This window comes from Pollicipes pollicipes, unplaced genomic scaffold (genome assembly GCF_011947565.3).
Source record: "Pollicipes pollicipes isolate AB1234 unplaced genomic scaffold, Ppol_2.1 Scaffold_4002;HRSCAF=4701_pilon_pilon_pilon, whole genome shotgun sequence".
NCBI lineage: Eukaryota > Metazoa > Arthropoda > Thecostraca > Pollicipedomorpha > Pollicipedidae > Pollicipes > Pollicipes pollicipes.
This window is the reverse complement of record NW_023596420.1, coordinates 18,704,504-18,723,410: the sequence shown is the minus strand read 5'-3', so window position 1 is coordinate 18,723,410 and position 18,907 is coordinate 18,704,504. Positions and strand designations below refer to the sequence as shown.

Here is an 18,907-nt window from a genome sequence, read left to right as displayed (position 1 = left end):
GTCTACCTGTGGGGGACGGCCCGGGGTGTGTGACCGCCCGCGGCACCTGGTGACACATGGCAACAGCTCCTGGTGTGATAACCATGCGATGAAGAGCATGTTTTTCTAGTTTTATCGTGGAGGGATGCGTCGGCAATCGAGTCGCGTTACAGACACCGCACATCCCACCTGAATCGGACCAGTTATGATTAGCTGCCGCGTTAGAGGCACCGCACATCCCACCTGAATGGGATCGGCTGTGATTAGCTGCCGCGTTTCAGTGTTTGACGGCACGTGCCCATCTCCCCGTGACAAACAGTCAAACGTGAAGGCAGATGGCGGTGGCGGACAGGCGGCCGCCTCACCTCGGTGGGCATGGCCACCGGAGCGGCGCCCAGCTGGCCCGACGAGTAGAGCGGCGAGTACTCGTGAATGGACGCGGATGCCTGGCCGGCGACCGCGCACGCCAGGAGCGCTGCCAGCAGCTGCATGGTGGCGGTGGGGGGCCGTTTGACCCGCGTCGCCGGCGGGCCCGTTTTATGGGCGGCAGTCGCATCTGCGCAGCAGGGTCAATGTCAGGGCAGGAGGCGCTGAGCCAGCGCCAGCTGCGCCGTCGTGCGAGTCACTGCGGCCAGAGCTGATCAAACTCGCCGACTGCTGGTCACGTGACGCCGCCTGTCAGGCCGCTGCTGAGCTGGACGGAAATGACAGGCAGCCGCCAGACGGAGCCCCGCGGCACCGTGGCTGGCTAAGCGTCTGGGCGCGGCCGGCTCTGCAGCCGTCACACCTGCGTCGGTCTTGGTCAGCGCACCTTGGTATTTGGTAACCTGTCTTTGGTACAGGTTTCATTAGAATCGTAGGGGTCGTCGATTTCTGCTGAATATGATTATGGAACTGCTGCTTTCTTCACACACATACCGCATGCCACATGGATATCCGCTCCGTGCAGATATAACGTGTGGTGGTTGACAACAGAGAAACCTAACGTGTTGAGACCGACATAAGTCTGCTTTTGGTTGAATGTACACGCAGATGCCTCGATTACATCAGGGCTTTAAGGTGATAAAATAAGACGACTGAACCGGTAATCAGGTTAAATCAGGTCACATGATGACCTTTTACAAAGCAAGTATAAATGATACATCTCTAGAGGCAACGTAACGCCGAGTCGATGGCACCACTTGCTTGATCTAACATGAAGCTTACCTCACAAAATAAACTCATGAATACCTGGAAACAATGGACTTCTGGCGCAATGCATTATTTTTCATTAACTTTAACATGGTATCCTGCAACCTTAAAATGCTGGTCACTCTGATTTTATCTAAGACGGCTGCAAATGAAAAACAACCGAGGCTAAAACAACGCAGATAGCGAGGGAACTTCTCGCCTCTTTACAGGGCATCAGCAACTGTGGCATCTAGACTTCACCGCAGACCAAATCGACATCTGTCATGTACAATATAACGCTTGCTGAGGATAGGTTAAATTAGTTAACATGTTAAAAGCGATTTGTCTTTTTTAATCTAAATTTTACCTACAACAAATATCCATTTTTAAATGAAAAAGTTAAGCGACCGAGCCTGAGTTTAGGACACGAGCGGTCGCGTGATGCCCGAAGTATAATTGACACATTTTCTGGCAGCCATTGTAATGCATACCTTGTTTTTTCAAAGAGATTACCGGTGTGAAACAACTCAGATAACCAGGGGATTTCTTGGATTGTCGCGGCGCATTAAAAGTTCTGACCTCTAAACATTGCCGCACTTGCCAGGTGGACATCTGTTGTGTGCTGACATAACGCGTGATGATTGATAAGCAGGGTAACCTAACGTGCTGAAACCGATCTAAGCCTGTTTGAGATCAGCGTATACACCGATTGCATCTCCAAGTTTTAGGTGAGGAGGAAGCAATTGAACTAACGGTCAATACCATAGCAGGTCACGTAAGGATTTTTCACAAGCAGGTAAAAATGATGCACTTCCAAGCGGTCGGATCTTTTCAGGTTGTAGAGACACGTGTTATAGTCACCGGAAAGTAGCTTTACACAACCGTCGTAGCTGTATGACCTCTGCAGGTCAAACCCCTCAACGTCCCATGAATGACCTTTAAATTGGATGTCAGCGCATCTTGCGATGTCTGTTGTGCAAGTTTTGCTGCTGTCAAAGGGGCTGTTGAATATGGGAATGCTGTTAACTTCATACACGTACAAGTTTGCGCGTTCATGATAGTAATTTTATGATGGATTACTATGGGCTCTGCTGAGAGATAGGATTTTGCACAATTATGTTGATATGGTAGCTTTTGAGGGTGCCATATCCCGTCTACGGATATTGCGCAGCTTTGACAGAATAATGCCTGAGTATTGCTGAAGATCCCATTCGCGTTTATCTGAACGACGTTGGGGACATGAACTTGAATATCTGTACATAAATTTCCAGCACTAGAACATTCACTGACTGAGGTTTCTAGCTGAAAGAATCTTCCGTCCAGAAAGGTAAGGTATTTCGTTGCATAGATACGAGACAGCCTTTTCAGGTGCTGGCAGGACACATTTCAGATGCATCCGGTCAGTGTCACATGAAAGTATATTATATTTTTCACGAGTGATAGAAGTCCTCCCAGTGTTTCCGAACAAAAAGATGGAGGCTGTAGGTGCTGTGTTTGACCTGAAAAATATTTTTCCCACATCAGACTGAGAAAATGTATGTGGTGCTGAATATGTCTGGCAAAGTAGTGACATCCTGGCAGCAACATAATGCATGCACACTGTAAATCTGAGACCCCCTGGGGCTGGTGCGACTGATTTTGGCACATTGTTTTCAGTCTCAACAAATTTAAGCACACAGAGAAGTGCTGAATTCTATCCACTGAACACTATTCATCTGCATCAGAAACAGCATTGTGAAGCTGGTCAAAGAAATTTGTACCAAAGGTTGTCAGTAAATTTGCCCACTCTCTAAATTTGCCTTTAATACCTAAATTGTTGTTCACAGCAGCATTTTTCTGCTCCAATCTGTGTGACTGATAACAGTTTGAGAAGGGTTTTTATGAAAAATTGACAACATGACTAACTGTTGTTGCTGACTATTCTTCCTTACTTTATGACCAGTTGTGATGTGATATCATTAATTTGGTGTCATGCTGAGTGAAAATAATTATGTTTTATTATTTCTTTAATCCATTTGAGATGGATGTGTGTGTGGGGGTGTCATCTTTATATGTATATTCCATCAGTATGTACACTCCTGTTGCCTTATAAATTGTAATAACTGAAATATGTCATTACTTTACTATGCATGTTTGTTCTTTTTTTGTGTTTCAGAATGAAAATATGGATATGCATCACATGTATCGTGATCTACAACTGGTGGTTCAAAAGCCCACCATGGAATTCAGCTGTTTCCAAGTGGCTCTCTGACCAGGGCCTCTCAATTTATGAACAGCTTTTCAGCCAGCATGGTGAGGCAAAAAATGTGTTGTTGACATCATAGGCATACTCATGCATCAATGTTCTGTGCTCATGGGTGATGTATTACGTAATGTGTATCAGCTGACTGCAGACGTGAGCTTAATGTCCCTCACTTTTCAGAGTGAAAATGTATAATTCCACCAGATTTTGGTGTGTCAAGCCCTATCTTGATGTCTAAATCTTGCATGATAAACTGCTAGAATCAAACATATTCTCTGTACTTAAGTTGCATGCAGAGAGAAACAATGTCTGGTGTGTGCAGCATGTAGGGCAGTTGAGAAAAGGGGACAGCCAAAGCTTTGATACATGTAAATATGTAATTTTGTTATTTAAGAAATCATATGTAAATTTGGTTGAATCAAATGTGAATATCAATAATTATGTGACTGCCAGCTTTATTTTAAGCACCAATTCCTCTGTATGGTATTTGTAAAAGTATATTTAAGATATATGGAAACTGTCATGAGTCAGGTAGGTTGAAATAAATAACCATACTGGTTTCTGCACATATTTTTCCAGAACCAAGTAATTGGCTTGTTCAATTTATTATCTACCTTGAAAAGAGAACCAGCATCTATGAAACTAAAACTAAAATCTGGAAACATTGTTGAAGATATCAGTGAGACAGTAAAACAACACAGGTGTAAAACAGTGCATGGAAATGATAGTGAGGCATGTGACATTGATAATGGCCTGTGATCCAAGGGGAAATATGTGTGTCTGTGGGTTAGACTTCAGGTTTCTTTTTGGAGTGTTTTTTTTCAGCCATATTAGTTGTGCTCATATGGATTTTGCTTCCCATCAAACATATAAAAACACATCACTGATTAGGGGAGTTCAGTCATAGAAATGACCCATGCATCGTGAATTGCTGTTCATTGAACTCTTTATTGATATACCACAGTCCCAGGGTCACCCTTTTTCACACAAACAAGCCCTCGTAGCATCCACTCAACCTGAAAATTTACTGCATCCAACTGATATACCTTCTTAGATTGCTGGAGGGAGGAATTAGCTGAGGCAGATTATTTTCAGAGACAAGGGTTTTTGTGTGCCTCCCAGATTGTATGTTGAATCAACAGCTTGTATAATTTATTCCTCATCTTTACTGTGCCCATAAGTAATGAGAATATTGAAAGACTCACCCTGTCTGTAGGTGCTGTTGTCGCACATATATCATCCGGGTAATTGTGTGTGTCTTTGTGTTTGGAATATTAAACATGAAGAAAATGTAGGCAGTCTAGCCCAGTTGGAAACAGTTGACCATGGCTGCAGGTGCTACTGCAATCTGAAGGGCATTTCAAGCTGTTCCTGTAGAGGGAACAATGTGAGCTCCTGTTGGTGAGCGTGAGAGCTCGGGACCAACAAGTTTTCCACTGATGATATTAATGACCCCTGTCGACTGCTGTGTTAGATCTGTCAATGAACTGCTCCCTTGGCAGCAACATTTCACATGTGACAGTTGAAACTCACCAACAGTGTTTCACCTGCTGCATGCATTGAGGACAAGACAGCCTAGATCACCCCTAGGTACTCTTGGTATTCCCCTCAGTATTTTGGATCGTTTTCATTTTTGAGCCAATGCAAGGCCTCTTTTTCCTCGACTGGCTTAGAGTCACTTCCGAGGAGAGATAATTATTTCTGGCCTGAGGCTAGACAAGGTTTATGCTAAACTGGCTTATGCTGTCCAGTGCAAAGCAAGTGAGAGATTATTTTGAGGTTAAGTTACATTAATCCGGCTCCTTTTTTTGTCCAGAAAGACCATAGAGAGTAGAGAAAACCGCAGCAACAGTAGATTTATCTCGCCACGACACAGCACGCTTTCCGTACGCTTGAACGACGAGTGAGCCTCCTCACCGGCCCTTCCACCAGCCTCTTCAAATTGCAGCAAGTAATCTCCTAGGCAATGGTGAAAAACTGCAATTTTTTCCAAATTATGCTAGAAAAATCAATGACAAGCCGTTTTGTTCTCCGTTGCGCTTGCTAGAACCGTGGGCGTATGCCTATTGTTTTTGGAAAACGAACGTCTTACGCTGCCAACAGTTGAATCTCAACTGTGATAGGATATGATTTGTAATATGTGAGATATCTGAGATATGTGATGATATGATATGTGAGGTAGAGAGTTATGTTGTGCTGTCAGATCGTGAAATTTCAGCTATCTGCCTTGTATCTTGCCACTTTTTAACAACGTAATGATGCCCCAAACTACTCACGAGAGGTCAGTATGAGGCTACATGCTGCTGCAAGAATGGGTGCCACAAATCGAATCTTGCTATCGTTGATTGCCCTGATTTCGTTCGCTAACGTCAAAATCAGGTTTCTGCAATCATGTCAGTCGCGCTCATGTTCGCGCATGTTCCGCCGCCGTGCTTGGGCGGTAGAGTGCCGAACGCGCAGCCGGTGGTGACCTGCGCCGCAGCCGCCGTCAAGCCTCGCAGAACGCTCTCCTGCTCCCCGACAGCGGGACAAAGGCGGTGTTGACCTGGGGATGTATGGGACTGCACTGATATCTTTGGCTGACAGGCCGCAGCAGAAGAGCTCCCAGCTGAGGTGGCCGCGTTACCATATCAGGCAACGGCAAAAGCAGTCTAGCAACGGTGCGGTCTGCCGCTGCCGTCATTGACTGCTTTGGTCGTCATGTGCGCGGACGCCGAGCAGGCTGTTCCGTGGTGGCCCGGTGCGCGCATTCGGCTCAGCCGCGCTCCGGCTCTGCCGCAGGCATCCGCCACATGCTGGACCTGGCGGACGCACACGCCCTCCCGGTCATCTCGGGCCCGGACGGCCAGCGACTGCTGACCGCCTCGCACCAGCTGTACGAGCGGCTTGTGTTCCGCTTCTGGCTGGCGCAGGTGCACCACGACGACAAGGCCGAGCGGTGAGAGCGCACGGTCAGCCGCTGGCGCCCGCGCTGTGCGCACCGCCACCTCGCGCCAGTGGTGCTGGACGCGTTAGCTGGCGGTGGGAGCTGGAGCTCACATGGTCACCTTCATGTTTGCCGTGGTTTATGTGAAGGATATGTCGTTATCAGCTTTCTGTGTCTCTTCAGGCTGCTGGTAAACTAGCAGGCCATTCTGCATGTGGTAGCCCTGCACGTGGTAGCTCTGCACGTATGCGGACGAGGTGAGGCGTATCTTTGACGGTACTGCCGCTCACTCCTCCAGGGTGGAGGCGGTAAAAGTATGGAGTTTGGACGGCCCGCTGTGTGTCTCTGACGCTGCCGCTGCACCGTCAGGCTGGAGGCGGTGGAGGTGTGGAGTCTGGACGACCTGCTTGAACATTCGGACCCGGTTCTGCGCGCCCTACCGGGCATGGTGCGCGCCGTGGCCAAGCTGCCGTCGGACCCGGCCGCGCTGGCAGGCTTCAAGCGTCAGCTGTTTGACGAGATGAAGGCCGCCGCGGCCCAACCCAAGAGCTCCAGTTGGGGTGGGTCTCAAGGCGCGCGCGCGGTGTTGTGGCCGGGTCATCCTTGTGGTGTGCTCGAAGTGCCGGGGCGGGGCGAGACCGCCGAATTCAGGGTGTGTTAGGGTGTCAAAATTGAAAGCATGCTCACCAAAATGACGTATGAGTTGGAAGTTTTATCAAGAAACGATACGGAATGTGAACTTTCGCGATGAGATGAAATAGTGTCATTTCTCTTAAATTACAAAGGTTTAGAAAATGTGTGCACATGCAGGCATCAGTTACCGCCTTATGAAGTTACTTTCGCGTATTTAGGAGCGTCAAGTGAGGGTGTGAAATGAAAGGAAAGGACCTGTATCAGGGTGGAAAATACTCCTGTCCCTTGTCAGGTCTCCCTTGGTGGCGGTCTGTGTTGATCCGAGCCCTTTTTAGCCGACCTGTGCTGCTTCCTGACCAAGTGTTCTACCAGCGGTGGCCGGTGTGAACCCCATGCCAGGCGTTGTATGACTTGTGATGACGTATGATGACCTGGGATGACTTGTGATGACTTGTGTGCTGACCCCACTTTCAGTGGTAGATGGCTGTTGACCTGTGGTGAACCCGCCTTTAATGGTACACCACGTGCTGACTCCGTCCTCAGTGACGTGGCGCTGGTGATGACCTTTGCTGACCCCGCGCCCATTGGAGCATGTCTGTTGATGACCTGTGCTGGCCTCATCATTTGTGATGAATCTGGTTATGACCTGCGTTGAGTCAATCCCCAGTGTAATGCATCTGGCGGCGGCCTGTTCCAAACCTGTCGCCATGGATGTGTATCTGGCGGTGACCTGTTGTTACCCATTTCTAGCGATGTACCTCGGGTAATGACCGGTGCTTACCCCGCCCTGATAACGACGCGCCTCGAGTGGTGACCTGTGCTGACCCGTCCCCAGTGACGTTGCGGTGGATGTTGGTGGCCGTGTGCGTCGTGTTTCTGGGTGACCTCGGCTACCGGCTGTGGCGGGACGCCGGCGGCCGGCGCGCGCTGTCGGAGCCCGTGCGTCGCCTCCTGCTGCTGGCCGTCCGCTGCCGCGTGGAGCTTCAGTGGCAGGACAGGCGGCGCGTCGGCGGCACCGTCTCCCTCCACGTTGAGGTGACCCTGACACCGGCGCGGAGATGGAGCAGGGAGGGGGTTTACAGGCCGGTCTGTGGCTGATGTGGTACGTCACACGGCGGTGGCTGGCTGTGGCGCCGCTGCGTGGCGGATTTCTTGCGCCTGCGATTGTGGGAAGCAATCCCGCCCACCGTGTATGCTTTGCTCTGCTGACGAGTGAGCCTTGATCCTTTGAGATTGTTTTGCCCCTCGTAGCTTCCATGCGGTCGGGCCAATAGATCTCCCGGCTTTTCACTCCCTCCGGCCGATCTGCTTAGCCGCCAGAAGACCGAACCTTCTGTACTGTCGCCATCCACTCGGAGCTGTGGCGTCGCACGGAGCCTTCCCCGGTCCGCCCTGACCCTCAGCCTGTCGCTCGGAGCGTTCCCTGGTTCACCCTGACCCTCAGCCTGTCGCTCGGAGCGTTCCCTGGTCCACCCTGACCCTCAGCCTGTCGCTCTGGGCCTTCCCTGGTCCACCCTGACCCTCAGCCTGTCGTTCGAAGCCTTCCCCGGTCTACCCTTACCCTCGGCTTCCTGCTTCAGGCGAAGCGGCTGGACGGCGCCGCGTACGACCTCGAGGGTGGCCCGATCGCGCTCCAGGTGCTAGTGCACGTGCGCGGCGCACCGGTCGCCTGCGCCGTGGAGCGGCGCGACGGCAGCGCCACCTGCACCTTCCCGGCGCGCACCGCCGGCACGTACGCCATCGGGGTGACGCTGGGCGGTCGCCACGTGGCGGGCAGTCCGTTCCTTCGTGTTTTTCGGGCGGGTAAGCACCAGGTCGGTTCTGCAGCAGCTCTGCTCTTCGGCCGCGATTGCCAGCGTAGTGCTGTGGGATGTCCCAGTCGGGATCACCCCGTGAAACCAGAGGTACGGGGTTCGATTCCCCGCGGTGCCCGCCCTTCCTGCCAGGGTGAGAGGCAGGCGACGCCATTTAGCCTCAGCAGCTGAGTGCGTCGTAAAGCCCCGACGACACACATACGGGATCACCCCGTAGTGTCGGAGACATCTGCGGCTGCTGTAGTGGACACAATCACTGGTATGTTGCTTATCGAAAGTATTTGTTTAAATCGCTGGCGCACTACCGGTCGCAGAAACCAATATTGGCCAAAGCTTCCTGCGGTGGGAATCGAACCCCAGACGTTTCAGTCCGAAGCCCGTCGCCATGTCGACTCGGCCTGCGCTCACCTTTCGACTGGCGCTCGGTTGCCAGGCCTGCCGGACGCCGAGACCACCACACTGCTGAGCCACAGCAGCATGGTGGTGATGACGCAGGGCCAGCCGTACCCGATGACGGTGGACCTGCGCGACGGCTTCAACAACCCCTGCGAGCCGAGCGACTGGGCGGAGATCCGGCCGCGGCTCGCCGTCTCCGTGTCGGAGGTGGGTGTCGGCCGACCGTCCCACCCGCTCAGCTGGATAAACACGACACACCTGAAATGACAATGTACGGAAGAAGAATCTTTCGTTGGATGACTGCCTGATGTGTTGTTGCGTGCGCTGTGGAGCCACATCGTGGCACGCGGCGCGCTCCGCGCCCTGACGGCTGCGGGGGGCCCGGCAGCTGGACGGCGCGCGGCCCGTGGAGCCGTACGAGCAGTGGGACCTGGAGGGGCGGCGCGTCAGCCTGCGCCTGGTGCTCTCGCGCGAGGGCTGCTTCCGGGCCAACATCACCCACGGCGGCACCACCATCCGCAACGGTCACTTCTTCGTGATCGTGCTGAGCGGTGCGTGCCGGGGCACCGCCGGGCGCGGCGGTCCCCCCCCCCCCCTCCGGCTCCGCTGGCTGGTCGCGGTGGCATCTATTCGCCTGCCGGCGCGGGGCAAGTCTCTGAGACGTACACGGGGTCTGGATTTGGGGCTTATTTTCGGCTTGATTACATCTATCGTGCAAATGAAAAGTGACTGAGGACCTGTTATATGCTTGTTATAAGATAATGATATATCTTTTATGAATATGGTGGATAGAGTGTTTGGAGATTGCTACGTTACGATGACCTCTTTCGTCGGACTGCGTCGCTCTCTGTTCCACGTTAATGGCTTTGTCCGGTCATAAGGCGTGTTATCTAGCCGCCTGTTGTCCGCGTGCTCGGTCGGTCGTCTCCCGCTGTCGGCGCTCGTCAGCCTGTTCTCCGCGTGCTCGGTCGGTCGTCTCACGCTGTCGGCGCTCGTCAGCCTACAACATGTCGGCGGTCCGCAAGCATGTGCAGTCACGCGGCGTCACCTTCTCGGCGCGACTGATGTGCGTCGACGAGCGGCCGCTGAACAAGCCCAAGGACGTGTGGTGCTCGGTCTCGCCCAAACAGCTGACCGTGCACGAGACGATGCTGCTCTTCCTGCGACGCAAGCTCTACACGTTCCGCCTGTGCCCGAGCACGCGCCTGACGCCGACCAACGAGCGGAACACGGCCAGCATGCCGTCGCTGCTCGTCTCCGACGGCTGCCAGCCGGCGCTCGAGCTAACGCTCAAGGACCGCGACACCATGGCCGCCACGTTCACGCGCTTCCTGTTGCGCAATGTGGGCGGCAGCGAGACGTTCGCCGACAAGCGGCGTCACTTTTACCGCGAGCTAGAGCGCCAGTCGGGCGGCGGCTCGCGGCGACCGCTACCGCTGACCGTGCGCCGCGCCGCGCTGCTCGACTCGTCCATGGCGGCGCTGCGTGGCGCCTCGGACTCCGACTGGGGACGCCCGTTCGAGGTGCGCTTCGACGACGAGGAGGCGCTCGATTACGGCGGCGTGCGGCGCGAGTGGTTCGAGCTGGTCTGCCAGGCGCTGTTCGAACCGCGCGGTCGCCTCTTCGTGACGCTTGACGACTCGAGCCAGGCGCTGGTGCACCCCAACCACCGGCGGCCTCCAGCGCTGCGGCTGCGCCACTTCGTGTTCGCCGGCCGCGTGGTGGGCAAGTGCCTGCTGGAATCTTCGCAGGGCGGCGCGACGCGACAGCTGGTGCGCGCCAACTTCACGCGCTCCTTCCTGTCGCAGCTGATCGGCCTGAGGGTCAGCTACAAGGTGGGTGGTCAACCGGCGCTGGGGAGGACGCTGGCGGACCGTGAAGTTACGCTGCCCACAGGATGCGGGCGAGGGACTAGGCTGCAGCGCCGATAAGGGAGAGGGTGATCGACTGCTGTCTGGAGCTATTTTAAGAGAATGCTTGCGTGATTCGTGGCGTGGTTTGCACGAGGTTCCCAGGAAATATGTTGGCCTAACTGTCAGACAAACGCCTGGGTAGGACGCCTCGATGAAGTGCAGCTAGGGAGATGTAACAGCGCCTCAGCTCTGGTCTTAGGGCGTGACTAGGTCTTATCCTGTGAGCTGGATATATCCTCGTATCCGTTCCCTAACAATACAGCTGCGGTCCTATCCTCTTATCCGTTCTCTAACAAGACATCCTGAATAGCTCAGGAAGCTTTTTTCACTAAACTGCTCAGCCAGCACGAAGCGAACCCGTGTTACTGTGCGGTGCATGCCGTTGACACGTGATCTGCAGCCCGTGCCCCTCCCTCCCTCTCAGCACTTCGAGCAAGATGACCGAGAGCTGTACCGCACCAAGATCGCCACTATCGAGGCGTGCTCGGCCGCCGAGCTGGCCGCCTTCGAGCTCACCTTTGTGGACGAGGAGTTTGACGACCGGGGCAGACTGGCTCAGGTGACTCGCTGCTCGCGCATTTGGCTGATGCTGGACGGCTGGGAAAATGGCGTCACATGGCGCCTTGGTCAGTGTTACACATCTCGTTATTGGGCTTCAGGCTGCTGGTGCGTTGATAGGGTTGGATCGCTGCTTTATCAATATGACTGACGTTCTCAGAGAGCTGGTTTTGGAAGCTGTTTTGGGCGATGTACGACTGTTGCCAGTGACTGTGACGACTCATGCGGATGGCGATTGTGACTGGTTGTGTTCAGTTGTGATGGTCAGCTTCAGTGGCGGCTAACCGCTGGCGTAACATGTGAGAGGGCGGAGTCAGGTAATGATGGAAGGTCATGGTGAAGAGTAATAACTCAGGGTGAACTCAGAACACGGACCATGTATCAGATCATGTTAGCTGACCGACCCGGACGGCGTTTTGGGCTCACGGTCAAGAGTACTTTATAGTTGTAATGCCGGTGCATAGTTGTCTGACGCCCGAGCGACCAACACGCAATATCAGCTGCCTAAGTACACTGTTAACCGGCGTCACCGCCCGTTCACTGCACACGGCCGCTCACCTGCACCCCCCTCAGACGGTGGAGCTGCGCAGCGGTGGCGCCCGCACGCCTGTCACGGTGGACAACCGGCTGGAGTACCTGCAGGCGCTGGCGCAGTACCGGCTGAGTACCCGAGTACGTGCCGAGGTGGAGGCCTTCCTGCGCGGCCTCAATGACCTCGTACCCGACCAGCTGCTCAGCATTTTCGACGAGAACGAACTCGAGGTCAGTCACACCGGGGGGGGGGGGGGAGGGGAGGGGGAAGGGCAGGGGTGCATGCAGAGCTCTCGGTGATAGAGTGCATCATGTGCATGATCGAGTCTCATATTTATCGGTGTCCTTCAAGGGAATGAGCCTCACGCCAAATTGGCCCGAGGTAATAAAAAAGGTGCAGAATTCCGTTATGACTCTTATAGCACTTCTTTGGGTAGTGATGTAACTTTGATACATGGCAAATGATGCAACTTTTACACATGGCCAAGCTTTGGCCTCGCCGAGCGTCTGATGAGAAGTGGCTGCACCATAGGTGTGCCACGGAAGATGACAACACTCTTGGCCATGAGGCTTAACATGAAAGTGCGAAATTGTCCTTCTGTGTCCTGTTAGCTATGTAAAAGCTTGGTATGCGTAGTGTACGTCACGTTTTCATGGCTACATTTGGGGTTTTCCAGAGTTTTCCCTTTACCCTGCAATATGTTTGCAGCGTCTGGACCGTAGGGTGGCCGCTAAGGGAGACAAGTACTATTTGACCGGAAATTCAATACCACACTGCGTCCGGGGCGTCATGGCTGAAATCCAAGGAAATAGCACAATTTTAACCGTTTGTGGGATCTTCTAGGGTCGAGACCTTGCTTTTTGGAATTGTATGTTGTTGCTTGTTCCTGGAAATGGAAGCAAAAACTTTTGATAGACCCCAGCCGTTTGCGCGCCAGCGTTGACATGACGTGGGAGATGCCCATATGCCATCCTGTTGTGCATGGTGACCATGAATGGCGCTACTCGCGAGGTCCTCAGCTGCTGGTGTGGTGTGCTGTGTGTGTGTGTGTGTGTGTGTGTGTGTGTGTGTGTGTGTGTGTGTGTGTGTGTGTGTGTGTGTGTGTGTGTGTGTGTGTGTGTGTGTGTGTGTGTGTGTGTGTGTGTGTGGTGTGTGTGTGTGTGTGTGTGTGTGTGTGTGTGTGTGTGTGTGTGTGTGTGTGGTGTGTGGTGTGTGTGTGTGTGTGTGTGTGTGTGTGTGTGTGTGTGTGTGTGTGTGTGTGTGTGTGTGTGTGTGTGTGTGTGTGTGTGTGTGTGTGTGTGTGTGTGTGTGTGTGTGTGTGCGTGCGTGCGTGCGTGCGTGCGTGCGTGTGTGCGTGCGTGCGTGTGCGCATGCGTGTGGCCTGGTGCGGATAGTGGTCTTTAATCTCCTGTTATCACCGTGACCGCGCCGGCAGCTTCTGATGTGTGGCAGCAGCGAGTTCAGCGTGGCCGAGCTGAGGAACCATCACACAGTTACCGACCATACCTCGAGTTTCGAAAAAGTCATCAGATGGTTCTGGACGGCGTTGGAAAACTTTTCAGGTACGCGCGGCATGAGCTGCGTCTCGTGTGCCTGGGCACGAAAATGATCTGGCCCATGCCGGTCCGCCACCCCAAGTGGTCTTGATCGGAACCAGTGACCATTTCTGATCCGTTTTCGCCCAGTTTTGAGCTGGCAACCTCGTTTGCGTCTGTGCCCATTCGGTGTAATATTTACGGGCGCTTTACCCGGCGTCGTGGTCGCACTGTCAGCTGTCGTGATAGGTCTGGCGAAGCTATGCAGCGCGAGTCATGCGGAATACCGGTCTCGGATCTGGAGTTGCGCGCACTGCTCATTGTACTCGGGCGCTCGCTGGAGCCTGCTGAGAGTGTGCCATCCCACCTGAGTGGTGTGTGTGGGCCGGCGGGTGGGCGGGTGTCGCGCCTGGTGGCCATCGGGCCGTCCAGCGGTGGCCATCGGATGCTGACCGGCCGCTCCGCGCCGCCAGCCGAGGAGACCTCGCGCCTGCTGCAGTTCACCACCGGCTGCGCGCGCCTGCCGGCCGGCGGCTTCGCCGAGCTCGTGCCCAAGTTCCAGATCTCCAGCTACCCAGAGTTCGGCGCGCTGCCGGTGGCGCACACGTGGTGAGAGCCCGCCGGGGTTCGGTCGCGGGTGGCCGCCCCGCCGCGGTGATTAGAGGTCAGGTAGAGGTCAGGTAGGCGCCGTCAGCCGGCGGCGCTGGCGGCCAGGGCGGCCGCGGCCGCTCTCGGTTGGGCTTCCGTCCTCTCCTCCGCCGCAGCTGACGGCCAGGGCGGCCGCGGCTGCTCTCGGTTTGGCTTCCGTCCTCTCCTCCGCCGCAGCTGACGGCCAGGGCGGCCGCGGCTGCTCTCGGTTTGGCTTCCGTCCTCTCCTCCGCCGCAGCCGACGGCCAGGGCGGCCGCGGCTGCTCTCTGTTGGGCTTCCGTCCTCTCCTCCGCCGCAGCTGACGGCCAGGGCGGCCGCGGCCGCTCTCGGTTGGGCTTCCGTTCTCTTCTCCGCTGCACTGGCCTCTACGAACGCTTGGATCGTTTATTATATTATTCCCATTCAACGATGTGCTTCAACACCTCAATAGCCCCAAGGTGGAAGTGAGCTATAAAATGGATGGGATTTAGATGTGCGTACCTCGGCAAATAGCTCCGCGCTGCTGTCCTGGAGATAGGCATTCGTGAAACACGCTGACAACCTTCGGAAGCCGCCGACATTGTTGCAGTCTGACACACGTGTCGCTGTCTCCTGCAGCCCTGCTCGCCAGTAATACTTGGAAAGGGGAAACTTTCCCACATTCGAGCCACACCTGTCGAGGGATGCACATTTTTGCGAGCTCAGTTGCCACGGCGTGCACATCCTGAGTGTAATTATTAACTTCTGGGCCGCTGGTAGTTTGCGGTTGTCGTAAATTGAACCGGGTGTTGTACGTGTGGGAGGAGATGTGGTAATGGTTGTCTGAATAACCAGCGATATTCCGGTCTTGAAAGCACTAATTTTGTTGGTCTTGCCACCTCCCACAGCTCGGTGTTTGTGGCCTTTACGTCATGAACATCTGCAGAGTACACGTGGTGCATGTCGAAGCTTACCGCCATCAACTTCCACCGAGAAATTTGAGATGATGCGGGTTTAGTTAGATGGGGCTCGCAACTTCCCTTGAGCTTAGTTGGTCCGTAATATTTGACGACAGTGTTGATGCGTTTTGAAGTTAACTGAAAACGTTTGAGATGGTTTGAATACTTGACGTGACGTGGCCTCGGCCAACCAACTCTTGCGCAACCACTGGCACCTTCGCTCACTGGATCGCCGACGTACCGAGCCTGCCCCGGTATCAGTGCTTACAACCGGTACTGCCGTTCGTTTGTGAAGCTGCCAGCAGGAGACAGAGCTCAAGGGAATGCATTTGTGGTCTTCAAGCAATAACCCCGTTGGTTGAGCTCACGTGGAGTGTTCAGCGACAGCATAGCATTTGGTACTTGAGAAAAAATTATGATCCGTGGAATTGGGACCTGAACTTTTTCATGGGGGTGAAATGAGAACTGATTCAACGCCCTAAGGCTGTTAATGTTGGTTTGCGCAGTGCGTATGGATAAAGGTAGGAAAATTTCCGACACATGTCAACACTTACAAGATATTTGGCCGACTAGGCCGGAAGTCATAGGATCCCCGGGTGCACATTCGACCATTACGCTGAAGGCCGAGGGGCACCTTGCGTTGCCTCCTGTTTCTAAAACCCAGTTCAAGTTTATTTCCACGTATCACCGTTGGTTTGTATTCCTAGTCATCGCTGTCATTAGGGAAGTCCTGCTGTCGACAGGCGGGCTCGCTGGAAATCCCACACGGTGACGGGCTTCACTCGGAGCCTGTCTTTGGCCCGTGCCGTATGGCGGGTACGGAGCGCAGCCGGACCTGCCCGCCGATGGGCAGGAGCGTCCTGAGAGCGTGTTTACGAATGGCTGACACTGAGACGTGCCGGCCGTACGAGATGCAGACGCCAGACGCTGACGCTGGCCGCGCGACACCCGGACGCCAGGCGTTAGCCGCGGATTTCCCATCTCTCGTCACCTCCCATCTGGAGCCACATGCCGCGCGGTCCCTGTCATCACGGCCGCCCGCCGTTGTTGACAGGCGCCAGCCGGACCTATTTAACGGCCACGTTCCGCACGGCGAGCAGATACGTCCCGCCATGGTGTCCGCGGCGCTGCTGTGGTTCGGCGTGAGCGCCGTACTGGGCGCCGTCTGGGCTCACCCGCCGGCGGCGCCTGAGCCGCGAGCACCGCTGCTTCTCGCCTCCCAGGTGGCGGAGGTGGCGCGGCTGGCGCTTGCACCGCCGTGCACCGCCGACCCGCCGCCCCTGGACCGACTGCGTGCGCTGGAGGAGGCCGTCGACGCGCTGAAGGCGGCCGCGGACGCGCCGCGCGGTCCTGGCGCCGACGCCAAGCCGCGGTCTTCTTGTCTGCAGCTGCAGCGGGCCAACGGGACGCTGCCGGACGGCGTGTACCAGCTGGCCGGGCTCGGGCCAACCTACTGTGACTTCAGCCACGACGGCGGCGGCTGGACTCTGCTGCTAACCGCCGCCACTCGCGACGGCTGGGATCTGCTGAGCGTGCGACGGCGCAGTGCCGGCGCGCCATCACTCACTGACAACTACTCCATCCTGGACCGGGGCGACGCGCTGAAGGCGCTCGGCTCGGGGGCCCGCTTCGCATATCGGCTGGAGGCGCAGGCGCAGACGGGCCGCCGGCAGTGGGGCGGTATTTGGCTGGCGCCTCGGCACTATACGTTCATGCCGGAAACGGACAACCAGCGCGACATCACGCTGGTCCGCGTGTTCAACGAGTGGTCTTACGGCAAGCCCAGCTTGCAGAAGACGATGCCGTGGGTGAACATGGAAGGCTATCTCAATGGATGGCCTCTGCTGACGACGACATTTAAGTCGTCCAAGGACTGGTGGGGTACGCTGCTGACGAAGCCCTCCCAGACTGCGTACAACCACAGTCCCTGGATCAGCGGCACGCCGGCGGCCAGCACGGGCACGCTGCTGTACTGGATGCGCGAGGAGGAGCTGCCGTGAGCGAGCGGCCGGCGGCCGGTCGGAGCACCCCCGAAACAGCATCGAGGAGCCCTTACGGCGCTCTGAGTTTGGCATTAGACAGGCGCCGAGTCAGCCAAGGCTGCCGATCGAGGATTGGCTGGGTCTGCCGCCAGTTTTGTGTCGTGAGCGTTTGGATATTGCGATGGGCAGAGTGTATGAAGGCCCCTCACTTGTGATATTACTTGTGGTGCCCTTTGTATGTTCCATAAACAGAAACATCCCTGTTGTTGATTCAGTTAGCGGAGTCGACACTGACACCGATGTCGACATGTCATTGATACGAATTTGTACTTTTGAATGAGGGATGGGAATTACGTACGTAAATGCAGGAAAAGTAAAAACGCATTCGCGGTTTTGTTATGACTTGACCTATGTTACAGATTGGCGTCAGCTTGCGAGTTGCATGGTGCAGCATGCAACATGGCTATGTCCCTAACATGTATCGGTGTCTGAAAACACCTAAACTACATTCTGAGGGCACACGGGCAGGCGTTGGTCGTTTCAGCAGGGGGTATCTCTTGGGCTGCCAAACGATAGCCGGGATTTGATGTGCTACTCGTTTTGCGGAGATGGGAAGCGTTCGTTCATGATTGCCTCATCGGGTATGAATGAATGTCGTGTTACGTTTTGTGTGTTACATCGGATTTTTTTCGGGCTTCAAATGTCATATCCACAAATATTCACCTTTCCAAACCTCAGCCCGGACGTGAAACTCGCCCAAAGGCCGTTCTTAACACAAGCAAAGCTAAAGCCCAAGCAGCTCTTCCGCAAGGCGTGCGGCACTCGTCCCCGTTCACTGGCAGACCCCAACTGCATCAGCTACCCATGGCGGCTGATAAGGACAAAGGGGGCCGGGGATTGTGGCGTTGGTAGCCCATGGGGACTGTGGCAGGCGGGAGAGGGATCGCGACACGTGGCGTTCGTTTCCATCGTGGCGTTGCATGGAAAGGAACTACTTGAAATATCAGCTGTCTTGAACCCTGCAGCACCAGGCTATACCAACTATATAGCTTGGTGGTCGCTTACTCGGCAATGCAGTTTGTTTAACGTAAAAACGCAGCATTGTAGTTTGGGTCGCGATGTGAACGTGCTCCGTGGTCGGTGCGGTTTCCCGCCGACATGGATGACTTTGTCGTCCGGACACTCACGCACGTGGCGCGCTGGTGCCGACAGCTTCAACCAGATATGCCTGGCCGACCACGCCACCTACCAGGATTTCGAGCGGGCGCTGCTGCTGGCCCTCCGAGAAGGTAACGTCGGCTTCGGCCTGCTGTAGGCTGTGGCGGCATCCGGCGGTCCTGCCGTCTGGTGTGGAGGATCCGCCACCTGCCAAACCTCCAGATCTACCACATGTCAGACTGGTCCAGAGGACCCGCCACCTGTCAGACTGGTCTAGAAGGCCCATCATCTGTCAGACTGGTCCACAGGAACAAGCTCCTGCGCTGTGGTCTGGCCTGGTCTGAGAAGCGGCCCAGGGCTGGTGAGGTTTGGGGCCCCTCCCGGTCCTGGTATGGTGTGGGAGGCGGCCCAGGGCTGGTGAGGTTTGGGCCCCTCCCAGTCCTGGTATGGTCTGAGAGGCGGCCCAGGGCTGGTGAGGTTTGGGGCGCCTTCTGGTCCTGGTA

General features: G+C 55.2%; 1 protein-coding gene across 1 annotated transcript; it reads left to right on the top strand.

Annotated features, from left to right (window-relative positions):
* The first annotated feature begins 2,369 nt into the window (after positions 1-2,369).
* Positions 2,370-18,880, top strand: LOC119093995 (apoptosis-resistant E3 ubiquitin protein ligase 1). The gene is made up of 14 exons (XM_037217040.1): positions 2,370-2,476; positions 3,305-3,441; positions 6,173-6,329; positions 6,687-6,877; positions 7,786-7,985; positions 8,531-8,753; positions 9,198-9,367; positions 9,549-9,711; positions 10,160-10,995; positions 11,498-11,632; positions 12,205-12,393; positions 13,599-13,725; positions 14,172-14,307; positions 18,459-18,880. The coding sequence occupies exons 2-14, from the start codon at positions 3,306-3,308 to the stop codon at positions 18,559-18,561; spliced, it is 2,766 nt and encodes a 921-aa protein (XP_037072935.1). The 5' UTR covers positions 2,370-2,476; position 3,305; the 3' UTR covers positions 18,562-18,880.
* The last annotated feature ends 27 nt before the right edge of the window (positions 18,881-18,907 follow it).

What these genes read in the sequence shown, in the direction of transcription:
- LOC119093995 (XM_037217040.1), top strand. Translation starts at nt 3,306, where the DNA reads ATGAAAATATGGATATGCATCACATGTATCGTGATCTACAACTGGTGG. An exon ending in GGCGTTGGAAAACTTTTCAG is followed by an intron (nt 13,726 to 14,171) that starts GTACGCGCGGCA and finishes CCGCGCCGCCAG; the next exon opens with CCGAGGAGACCTCGCGCCTG. An exon ending in CTGCCGGTGGCGCACACGTG is followed by an intron (nt 14,308 to 18,458) that starts GTGAGAGCCCGC and finishes TGGTGCCGACAG; the next exon opens with CTTCAACCAGATATGCCTGG.